The following is an 11,255-nucleotide window of genomic DNA, read 5'->3' on the forward strand; positions in this document are numbered from 1 at the left end:
CAGGCGGCTTCCCCGGGCCGCAGTAGCGGGCAGGGCAGCGCGAAGGGCCCGGCCATTCCCCATACACGTGTAATAAAGTCCCGAGGGCTCCCTCCAGAGCAACACGCCCGTGTCTGTGGTTATGCGTGAAGGATGATTGTAACCAGGTGGGGGTCGACTTCTTCTCCCGGGTGACAAGCGACAGGGCACAGTCTTAAGACGCGCCAGGGGAGGTTTACGTTGAACATTAGGAAAAATCTGTTCACAGAAAGGGTGATTAGATATTGGAACAGGCTACCCAGGAAGGTGGTGGAGATACCAGCCCTAGAGGTGTTTAAGGAAAAGATTGGACGTGGTACTTAGTGCCATAGTCTGGTTGACTTGGTGGTATTCGCGCATAGGCTGGACTCGATAATCTCAGAGGTCTTTTGCAACCTAATTCATTCTGTGATTCTGAGGAAAAGTAGCTTATAACGTGGAGGGCAGCAGTCCGGCCGCTTTCCTCCGGCGGCAGCGCTGTCCCCATGGCTCCGATCTCCCAGGAGCCGCGGTTGTTACCGCTCCGGCCCTCAGGACAGGGGAAAGGCATTGCCTCCTGCGGAACACGGTCAGTACCGCGGGGACAATGGAGTTACTCCTGCCACTTTCTTGAGCGCCGGGCCCGCCGGCTGCTCCTCCCCGCGGCGGAGCCGCCCCGACCAACCCCCAGCGGGCGGGAAGGGAGGCGCCTCCGCTCTGCGCCTGCCCGGCACCGCCGCCCGCCCCAGCGCCGGTACCGCAGCATCCCGGGCGCAACGCCGCCGTCAAGCACTCCTAGCCCGGGGCTGATTCGCCGAGGACTTTCCGTATTTAGGGCCCCGCTGGGATCCCATCGGCGCGGCCTCTGCGAGAGACATCGCTCATCGCCAGCCATGGACGGGGACAGGGTGGAGATAGACGGCGGGATCATGGAGGGGGTGAGCGCCAGCGGGCCGCGGCTTACCTGGCGCCGGGCAGCGGTACGGGTCGGGCGGGAGTGCGGAAAGTGCCGTAGCGCCTGACGAGCGCTGTTTCTCCGTGCAGGGCGGGCAGATCCTGCGGGTGTCCACGGCGCTGAGCTGCCTGCTGGGGCTGCCGCTGCGGGTGCGCCGGATCCGCGCCGGGCGGAGCCAGCCCGGCCTCAGGTGAGACCCTCCCCGGCCGGCCCCGCGGCGCTCAGCCGATCACCTACGGCCCTCCGTGCGGCCCTCCCGGGCTGGGGCACGGCCACGCAAGGCCTCGGCTGCTCTCGTCTGAAACGTTTGCGTTTCCATTGCTTTTAAAGAGCCTTTTTGCTAGAAAATCCCGTCTGTGGCTCACAAGGAGCGAGGGGGGACGCTGCGGCATGAGGCGGGCTCGGGTCTCTTGCCGTGCCCTCAGCGCGGGTCCCGCCCCGGGCCGCAGGCGGGGCAGGTGAGGGCGCGGCCCGGCCGCTGCCTCGGAAATGGTTCCACAGGGGCTGAGCGGAACACGGTTTGAAACAGGGAGCAAGCACACTGATGTAATGCCTGAGCAAAACATAGCTTACCGAGCGCACAGTGCTAAGAACAGTTAGTGCATATCCTAGTGTTGCTACACCTAGCATATTCCCAGTGTTAAGAACAGTTGGTGTATTTCCTATTTAGATTACCCTAACAAATAGAAACAAGCACCAGGCAAGTATATAGCAAACCTGTTAACTCTCTTGTAGCACTGCAACCACTTCTGGCTCAGCATCATTATCACACTGCATTTCTGTCCGAGCATTTATCACATTAGGACAAGTGGCTGCTGTTGCATGTCACCTATCTATCTTGGGCCTATTCTAGTAGAAAATATACCAGAATCCTGCATATCCCAGTATGGCCTAAATGCTACTTCTCTGGCTCCTGTGAACTCAGAACTACTGTAGCAACCAGAGTCAATTTCTGATCCTTGTCTGATCCAAAATTTGCAGTTGTAGTTTTTTAGTTGGTGTTTAGTGGCTGTTTTAATGTACCATAAGCACGTAATCTATTTGTGTGTGTCTTAAACTGTGTATTGTCACTCTAAGACCTCAGCATCTGTCTGGATTGGAAATGATTCGAGATTTGTGTGATGGGAAGCTGAATGGTGGAGAAATTGGCTCAACAGAAATAACCTTCACTCCTGGGAAGATCAAAGGTGGAACCCACATAGCAGATACAAAAACAGCAGGGTATGTCTTTGTACACCAGCTTCTGACAACTTTAAAATTATCACAATGGCAGGAGGGGAAAGAACATTTATGCTTTGGTAATGACCCTTTGGTAATGTGCTGCCTGAGCCAGATTTATATGGCCAAAGAACATGTAGTATAGGCAGGATATGCATGAAGTACATGTGAAGTTTAAAAGTGTGATTGATATAAAAGCTGAATGCTTGGTTCATGTTATGAAAAAAGCAGCTGCCCATGTCTTTAAAACTTCAGGTGTAATTTCCTCACATTAGTGTGTTACATACCAGACCAAATGCATTAAAATAGATAAGTATCTCACATCCGTCCATGTATTACAATGTTACTGCTGCCTAAGCCTTTTCTGCTACCTAAACCCACAGGTTTCATGGTCCCATCACTATACTAAGGAAGATACATAACTTTATTTCAAACAGAACTGTTAAAGATGCAATTATTGTGAAATGAAAACTTTCATATTTAGGCTTGCTAAGGACATGAAGTTTTAAAGTAGTATCTTTTAAGACTAATAAGCTTATAGATAATTTTAAAAATAAAGTACAAAAGTAAATGTTCTAGAAAGTAATTTGCCTTTGATATATAATGATTCTATGGAATTCTATGGATTATTATGGAGTGTATGACATTTGAGCATCTTATAATTGCTTTTAGGAGCGTGTGCCTACTGATGCAGGTAGCAATGCCCTGCGTGCTGTTTGCTGCTTCCCCATCAGAGCTTCATTTAAAAGGTGGGACTAATGCGGAGATGGCTCCTCAGATAGACTACACAGTCATGGTAGGGAGAAATTCCTTTGCCTTGGTGCATCTTCCCTGAATATGTATGCCATGTGACTGCTGTTCCTCTGCTGCTCTTACTGCAAGTCTATTTGTGATTATGGAATTAGGCATGGAACAGAACACTATTAGTATACTGGCTGTAGAGAGCAGCCAGTGTTTCATGGAATTTCCTGAAATGGCAAATAGTCTCTTTGGTTTCAATTAATACAGAAAATTTCACTTAAAATGTATTATTTTTTTCTAGAAATGCTGTGAATTACTCTTCTTTTTTCCATAAGAAAATCCTTTTACACAAAGTGACATTGAGAATGAAGTATGAGAATATCAAATAAGCTATATGGATGAGACTGGCTATCTTTTTTTTTTTTTAATAATGTACCGGAAATTTTCATGTTGAGCTTTTTAAAATTTCTTTTAATATTGCATAACGTAGTGGGAAATTATCAATGCAAAATAAATTCATTCTCTGTTTTTATATGTTTATTTTTCAGGTTTTCAAGCCAATAGTCGAAAAGTTCAATTTCACATTTAATTGTGACATAAAAAGGAGGTGAGTTGTGGAGCCGTGCAGCAGAGCTGGGCCTTACTGAACCCATGGATGAGCAGAGGCACACACAAGGGGCTCTCAATCAAACTGAGGGGTGAATTTATAATACATGAACTAATCTGCATTAGCTGCCCCTGTGTGTACTGTCACCACATGATGAATGGGATAGGGTTCTTGGCTGTCTTTTCTTTTCATTGCTGAGTCTACAGCTGCTGTGTAATGTTTCCTGTTGGCTCCCCTGAGGGGAGCACATGCTGAACAGGCAGTGCATTACTGAGCTTTTTCCAAGGAGCCAGTTAGGTTGGTGTTAGGAAGTTAATAAGATGTGCATTACAGAGGATTACTGTTGGAGAGCATAATTCCATTATAAGGGTTTCTAAGGCACACATCAAGAAAATTTGTATGTACAGTAACAGGGAACATAAAAATGTATAGTGAAATACGTGAAGAGCCTCCTGGCCCTTTTCTTGGTTTCCTTGTGATCGTTGCATTTAATTATGTCCAATTGCTATTTCTAAATAGAGGCTACTATCCTCAAGGAGGTGGTGAAGTTGTAGTCCAGATGTCTCCAGTCAAAGAGCTGAGCCCAATAAACTTAACAGAACGTGGCACAGTGACAAAGATTTATGGAAGGGCATTTGTTGCTGGAGCACTGCCTATCAAAGTAAGTGCTTATCATGGCTCTGGTAGCATCCACCTTTATATGGCTGTATAAAATTGCATGCAATCTGCTCAACATTACTCTCCTGTCTTTTGCAGTCTTTCACAAGCTAAGCAACCTTAGTAAATGGTTTCAGTTATTCAGGCTGTAGAATATTATATTGGACATACCTAAAATTCATTCATTGCACAGCAGTGTAAAGCTAAAACAGGAAATGAGAACAGTATCCTCTTCCTTCATAGGACTATTCAAAAGTCTTTAGCATATATTGAGGAATATCTTATATGTGATTTATGTATTCTTCATATTCGTGTGCATTATTTTAAATCTGAAATTAGGGCCCTTGTTCATAAATTTATGAGCACTGTAATAGGTGGAGACCAGTCTACAACAAGTTTTTCAATCATTGCCAAGGGTATTAGAACAAGTTAAGGGTAGGTTTAGCCAAAAATAAAAGGAGAGAAATTTGCTCCTTTATATCTCCTCCTTTCTATTCTTCCTGTCCTGAGTGCTGGGATCTCCTTGATTCCTCTAGTAATTCCTCCCTAGGAATTAGTAGAGGAAGGAAGAGGAGAAGCTGAGTTACTTTTTGAAAAGCTATGGACTGGTGGTTTTGGTCTTAAAATCTCCAAATCTATGAATATAGCTGTGATTAGATCACAGGAATGGGATAAGCTTTGTATGTCCCCATTTGTTTGTAATAAAATTGTTATTTTATGTATTCTGTCTTACAGAATATATTCTGTAATAATAATTGTGGGGTGGGGTTTTTGCACTTGGTTTTTGGGGGAGTTATTTCTAAAATGTAAATTTTTGCAAGAAGACTAAAATTTTTTTTTCTCTATGAATGAAGAAAAGTTCTTAAATTTCTATTGATATTGAAGTTTCTACACGCTTTTCTATAACTGTCATTTGTACAGGATTTAATGTTACCTTAATTTTGTAAAAAAACTTTCAGAAAAAATCACATTCAGTTCTTGCTTTATAGGATTTTATAACAATCCTTTGTTTTTCTAGTTAATAAAGTAGCCCCTTTATTCAGGGATTAACTGTAATAATTGAATTTATGAGGAATTTTATTAATAATTTATTACTGGGTTTATGTCTTGTCTTGTTAGCTGGCAAAAGACATGTCAGCAGCAGCAGTGAGATGCATCAGAAGAGAAATCAGAGACCTTTACATTAACATTCAGCCTGTCAGAGAACCTGATGATCAAGCTGTTGGGACTGGAAGTGGAATAATGTGAGTCCAAGCTTTCTATTGTTACCTCTAATCTTGTTGGTTAATTAGCTAGAACCTGATTACATATCTGATAAATAAACTGTAATATGAGTGATTTTAATTATTTTTGTTTTTCTGCTTAGTATTGTTGCAGAGACCTCAACGGGTTGTTTGTTAGCTGGGTCATCACTTGGCAAGAGAGGTAAGAATTCAATGAATTCTTTGAGACTTAATAAACCAATAATAGGAATCTGAAGTATCATCTGTTTAAAGATCTGATGCTCTGAATGGTTCATTTTTAAATACATGCTTTTAGAAATAAAGGACAACAGAAATTAGTAGATTTAAAGCATAGTAAATGGAAATTTACAAAGATTACAGAACTGTTAAATTTACCTTGTATCAGAATGGAGAATCATATTTCTGAACTTTAGGAGCACAGACTTTGTGTTTTACATTTGAAATTTTTGCTCAAGAGTAAATCTAGATTAAAATTAATGGAAGTGATCTTGGTTTTAAATTATCTGAATCAAATGTTTTTCTGACTAAATGAAGCTACTTTCTTTCCACTGCTTGGGAAGTATGAACTATATATGAGCATAAGATGGGAAAAGTTTTTTTTAAGCAGACATTTGAGGCAAGAGCATTAGGTTTAAAGAAAATAAGATCTAAAAAGTTGACAATTTCTTGGGTTGTTTTCTGGGTGTTTTTTTGTTTGTTGGTTTTTTTTTTTACTTTTAAAACTTTATATAGTAATTTTCAGCTTTCTGATTTCTCTCTTAGGAAAGAATGCTGACAAGGTTGGCATTGAAGCAGCTGAGATGCTGCTTCAGAATCTTAAACATGGTGGAACTGTGGATGATTCTCTGCAAGACCAAGTAAGGTTCCTACATGTGTTTCCATGAAGTTGAAGTAGCAAGAACATGCACGCACTTCTTGTGAACAATATAGATCTGAATAGGGAAGGAGCAAGATGTCAGTAGTCTCAGAGATGTGTAGTCACAACAACACTAGAATTAACAAATTAGATACAGTTTTTAAGAACCACAAATGCTTTTAGCATTGCACCAACACCCTCAAATTTTGCCTTTCTGTAAGCCTCAGTAAGGATGGAAGAAGGAGGCAGGAATTTGCTTCAGTTTGGCATTCCATGTAGTGCAGTGATAATAGCTCCCTCGTTACATATATAGAACATACTAGAGATATGTAGGACATGCTCCCAATTATCTTGCTCCCCTAATTTCATTTGTGAATGAAGGCCTTCCACTGCCTTATCCTAGCCTTATAAGAATCTTGGGCTGGTTTAGCTAGGATGATGCTAGCTCTTGGCTGTAAACACCTGGGCACACATTAATATTATGTAGTATAAGTATTGGGGTCTTGTACTCAGCCTACTTTTTTCAAAGCATGCAAGTACCATTGATGGGAACAAGCCACAGCCAGAGTCGCTGTGTATGGGAACTGCACAGAGTTAATCACACCTTGCAGTATTCTTGTTATGGTGATGGTTTTAAGTCAAATGAAAGGTTTTTAGATGTCTGTCTGGTGAATATGTGATCAGGAAGTGTTAGAATTAAAGTACTTCTTCCTGAGTTTCTCTCTATATAGGTAAACTACTAATCTGGAGTCTGACGTGACCTGGGGGAATTTTGAGGCAATACAGTGGGGGAGAGCAAAGTTAAATGTAGTAACAGAAATTCAGTAATGGGAATTCAGAGGCAAATTCAGGGGCTACTGTGGAAAAGTAGCCCTTCTATAATAGGCATTACAGTAGCAATCTCCGAACTTTTGGAGTCGTGGATCACTCTTCAAGCTCAGCTCCATGAACTTTTATAAAACTTGGAAGACAGCATTTTTATATTTTCAGACATTTTGCATGTTCTGGTTGGGGTTTTTTAAATCAATAAATTCCTAGAATCTGAAGAATGACTTAATAATTACCTTTCCCTCTCTTTCAGCTGATCATTTTTATGGCATTAGCAAAGGGAGTGTCTAGAGTGAAAAGTGGACCAATTACACTTCATACTCAAACAGCTATACACTTTGCAGAGCAGCTAACAAAGGTGAGTCCAAACATTCAGGAAGTTTTACCTTTCAGTTTTCTTCCAGTAACTTGGCAACATACAGTTTGTCAGGCAGTATGAGCTGAACTTGATCATGGAGGACAAGCATTGATAAAACAATTGCTATAGTATTTACCTGGGAGTTTTCCCGTAGAAAGAGAGCATGCTCTAGAGTTAAAGGCTTTTAGAATGGTTAGATACTTTTACCACATTTATTTAAATGGCTTTTTGAATTAAATCTGTCAAAGCTGTAATATGCATAAACATGTGACAATACAATTATTGGACATCAGATACTCAATATTTAAACCACTGTATGTGATAACCTAATTAGTGATGTATTTGTAATCCTGTTCTAGGCCAAATTTACTGTGACAAAATCAGAAGAGGAAGACCCTGGTAATGATACTTACATCATTGAGTGCCAAGGAATGGGGATGATAAACTCAAACATACAGTGTTAAAAAAAAAAAGAGAAAAGGCAGCAAGATGCCAAAAGCAACATTCAACATACCTCAGTGATGTATTGCACTACACTTCATTGGATGTATGATCTGCCTGAAGAGGAGGAGCCTTCTGTCGCATCAGAGTGATTTAACTTGAAGGTTGATGTCAAGCTTTTCTTGGTATGATGAAAATCTGTCATGTGAAAAATGGAAACTTTACTTTGATTTTTTTTTTTTTTTTTACTATTAGCAGCAAAATGAGTAGCAACAGGACAGCAAATAGCATATATTGTATGTATGCAAGAGCTTCAGTTGGAGGCTTTGAACTTTACCTAAGTAGAAAATAACTATTTTAGTTCAGTATTTCTTTCACTTTTAAAAATTGTAAGTTTTGTTCTCCAGAAACCTTTTTGTCATGAGGTACTATCAAATCTGTATTGCTGTTCTTCCTTAGCCGTTTGCTAAATAATAAAGCAGTATCACACTATAACAGGCTGGTATTTACATTTGCTGTTATCGCAGCAGCTTGTGCTTGGGAAAGGTGGATACAAAATAACTTTTCAGCAGCATAGTTTCTTTTCCTCCCTACAGAAAGAAGACTCAGTGCATAAGATAATCTTTTAAATCTTTTTTCATCTATTTTATAGTAGATGCTCAGGCAAGCTAAATCAATGTACCACATTACAGCCCAGACACCGAGTATAAACTCCATGATATGATTTTATTTTCTAGCTACACCTGTCCTTGTCACTTAGCGTACTAACTGAGGCTACATTTTCACTGAGGTGGTGTTCTTTTTGAAGGGAGTACTTAATTTCAGCTGATTAGGGTGCTGTTGAACGCACACATATACACAGTACCTATGTGTACGGACATGGATCACTGTAAATACACACAATTTGTGTAGGCATGTAAAATCCAGGTGTGTTATCCCCTATCTGGGCATTAAGTAAAGAAGAGCTTCTACAAGGCTGGTGTTGATCATGCTACAAAAACTTTCTCTAAAGTAGAGGGATGGTAAAAGGAGAAATAGGGCACAATTGGTTTTGCATATGAAGACTCCAACCACGGAGTTGGAATCACTTAACCAAAACTGTATAAATGCACTCTGGAAGCTTGATTTGATTTCTGAGTTTCCCAGTCCATCCTGCAGCCATTGTTCTAAGATTTTTTCCCTCAGTTGTGACTGTTGAATCTAACTGCTAAAGATGCAACTTGAGGTATTGTTTGCTGTACTAATTAAGATAATTACTTACCTAATGCATTACTGTACATTTCTAATACCAAGAAAAACCATTGCTAATATCCAAAAATGTTCACCAGCTATCTACTTAACAGTATCTTTCTTCTTAGTGTTTTCCCTGTAGTACAAAGGAATGCTATGAATTTCCAACTAATTTTTTTCTCTAGTACTGGAAGTAGTCTGAAGGGGGCAATAGTCACCCGCTGAAGTAGTTTTGGGACACAGACTTGACATCCTTTGAAGAACACCTCTCTGAGTTACTCAGAAATGCTGCTAATGATTATCTCTGTTTCCTTTTTTTAAGAATTCTGAATGTATTTAAAAAAAAAGCTTGAAAGAAAATCCCAAAGAAGTGCTGTCTGTGCTTAAGAAAACAAGATCTTAAAACCACATTTGAATGGATCTTTACCCATTTTCAGTATTCAAAAGATCAATATACTTGACTTGGTTTTTGAATGTACAGACTTTGTTACCAAGGAAAGTTTTAGAAAATAGTTTTTAAAAATCCCTAAATAAAACAAAATTCAGTTGAACAAAAACATCCCATTGAAAAATTGAAGTGCAATTTTTGTCTTCCAGACAGAAAAACATGTAAATGCTCAGCCAACACATTTAACAAAGATTAACAAACCCAGGTTACCAGTGATGTCTTGAGAGGATACCTAGAACAGAGGCTAGACAGAGCTAGAGAAATAAAGTAGGTGTTTTGAAAAAGGCCTTCAAAGGGTACATCTTGGGCAGTACAAGAGCCTGGCTGTTGCTCCACCCAAAATGCATGCCAGGTCACAAGTTTTTACACTTTTATAAGTTTTGGTCCATTTACATATTGGGGTCAATTGTCCAATTACAGCTTCAGGTTATGAAGTCCCATCCTCCCAGATGGCTCTCCTCAATTCGCCGTGGTTTGCACTTTTTGGGCCTGAAGCTCCAACACTGTCCTTGGTTGTCAGGCTGGAAAAGGATTCTTTTGTCTACCTAAACTGTGAAGAGAACTTGCTGACACTTTATATGAAGTTCAGAGTTACAAACTAATGCAGTACAGAATCTGGAGAGTATGAAAGCTAAATAGGGAAGTCTGTTCCAAAGAGCAGCAGTCATTACTAACTGGCAGTCCTTGCTGGTTTCCTGGCAGGCCTGGCCAAGCACCCAGCCCTTGCTCGTTGTGACCCGACCTCAGGGCCACCAGTGGGCAGGGGAGAGGCTGCAGAGCTCCCCCTTCCTTGCTTGCTTTGTCATTGTGAGGGCTGTCCCCTAATGCCATCCCTGCTGGGCGTCCTGCACTGGAGGAAGCTGGAGCTGATTTGACAAGGATTTACATGCAACCTTTTTCTCCTCGGGATTAGAAAAGCTTTAGATTGAAGTCAGCCACAACAGGTTTTACTCCTCAATGGGATTAAATTCCTCAAATAATTGTTATCCCCTGCTACACACACACACAAACACACAGACATAGACACAGAATTTTGTTACCCAGGCCCAATTCATATCCTGTCACCTCGTGGTAACCTCTTACCAGGAAATGTTTATTGTAATTCCTCTTCTTTTTCTACATATCATAATTACTCTTCATTACATACATACTTCAACAAATTTTAACTGAGATGATAAAAAACATAAAATGAATTTGGGATTACTGCTATCATTCATATTCTACCAGGTTCCTACCTTCCCTTTTCAATGGGGTTCTGCACCATAAAACTTAAATCCTCCAGGCTTACATTTACTTTCAATTCACTTGATTTGAAATCTACAAGTCAAAACATGAGCTGCAGACCTTGTTACTTCACACTCCTACATTGCACATGCTGTATGTATTTAAGCTTAAATTTTACAGCATAAATAATTTTTAAAATTATTGCAGTGTGTGCAAATTAGTTGTTGGTAGTTAGTGGTGTAACTTTTCCCTTTTTTTAAACATCCTGTGCTTTTTGAATATTAACTAATATTTACAGGGCATTACTTGAAGGTTTTTAACTTTCATTTTTATCCATTTACAATCACAAATTTTTTAACTATAAGGTTGGATTAAGTCACTTGTGAGAATGTATTAACCTTTTGTTCAGGAAGAGATGAGACATTGCTTGCACCTGCTCCACAAATATGCA

General features: G+C 40.6%; 1 protein-coding gene across 1 annotated transcript; it reads left to right on the plus strand.

The window, feature by feature from the left end:
* The first annotated feature begins 3 nt into the window (after nt 1-3).
* RTCA (RNA 3'-terminal phosphate cyclase) lies at nt 4-8,397 on the plus strand. The gene is made up of 11 exons (XM_038144853.1): nt 4-935; nt 1,042-1,142; nt 2,030-2,173; nt 2,843-2,966; nt 3,460-3,518; nt 4,038-4,179; nt 5,295-5,419; nt 5,542-5,600; nt 6,182-6,276; nt 7,357-7,461; nt 7,821-8,397. Exons 1-11 carry the CDS (start codon nt 504-506, stop codon nt 7,923-7,925), a joined length of 1,491 nt encoding a protein of 496 aa, XP_038000781.1. The 5' UTR covers nt 4-503; the 3' UTR covers nt 7,926-8,397.
* Nucleotides 8,398-11,255: the final 2,858 nt, after the last annotated feature.

The sequence above is a fragment of the Motacilla alba genome, chromosome 8 (genome assembly GCF_015832195.1).
Source record: "Motacilla alba alba isolate MOTALB_02 chromosome 8, Motacilla_alba_V1.0_pri, whole genome shotgun sequence".
NCBI classification, from domain to species: domain Eukaryota; kingdom Metazoa; phylum Chordata; class Aves; order Passeriformes; family Motacillidae; genus Motacilla; species Motacilla alba.

Excerpts from the sequence above, each read along its gene's own strand:
- RTCA (XM_038144853.1), top strand. The coding sequence starts at position 504 with ATGGCTCCGATCTCCCAGGAGCCGCGGTTGTTACCGCTCCGGCCCTCA. Across the intron at positions 1,143-2,029 it reads CGGAGCCAGCCCGGCCTCAG|ACCTCAGCATCTGTCTGGAT; the intron begins GTGAGACCCTCC and ends TGTCACTCTAAG. Across the intron at positions 5,420-5,541 it reads GGGACTGGAAGTGGAATAAT|TATTGTTGCAGAGACCTCAA; the intron begins GTGAGTCCAAGC and ends TTTTCTGCTTAG.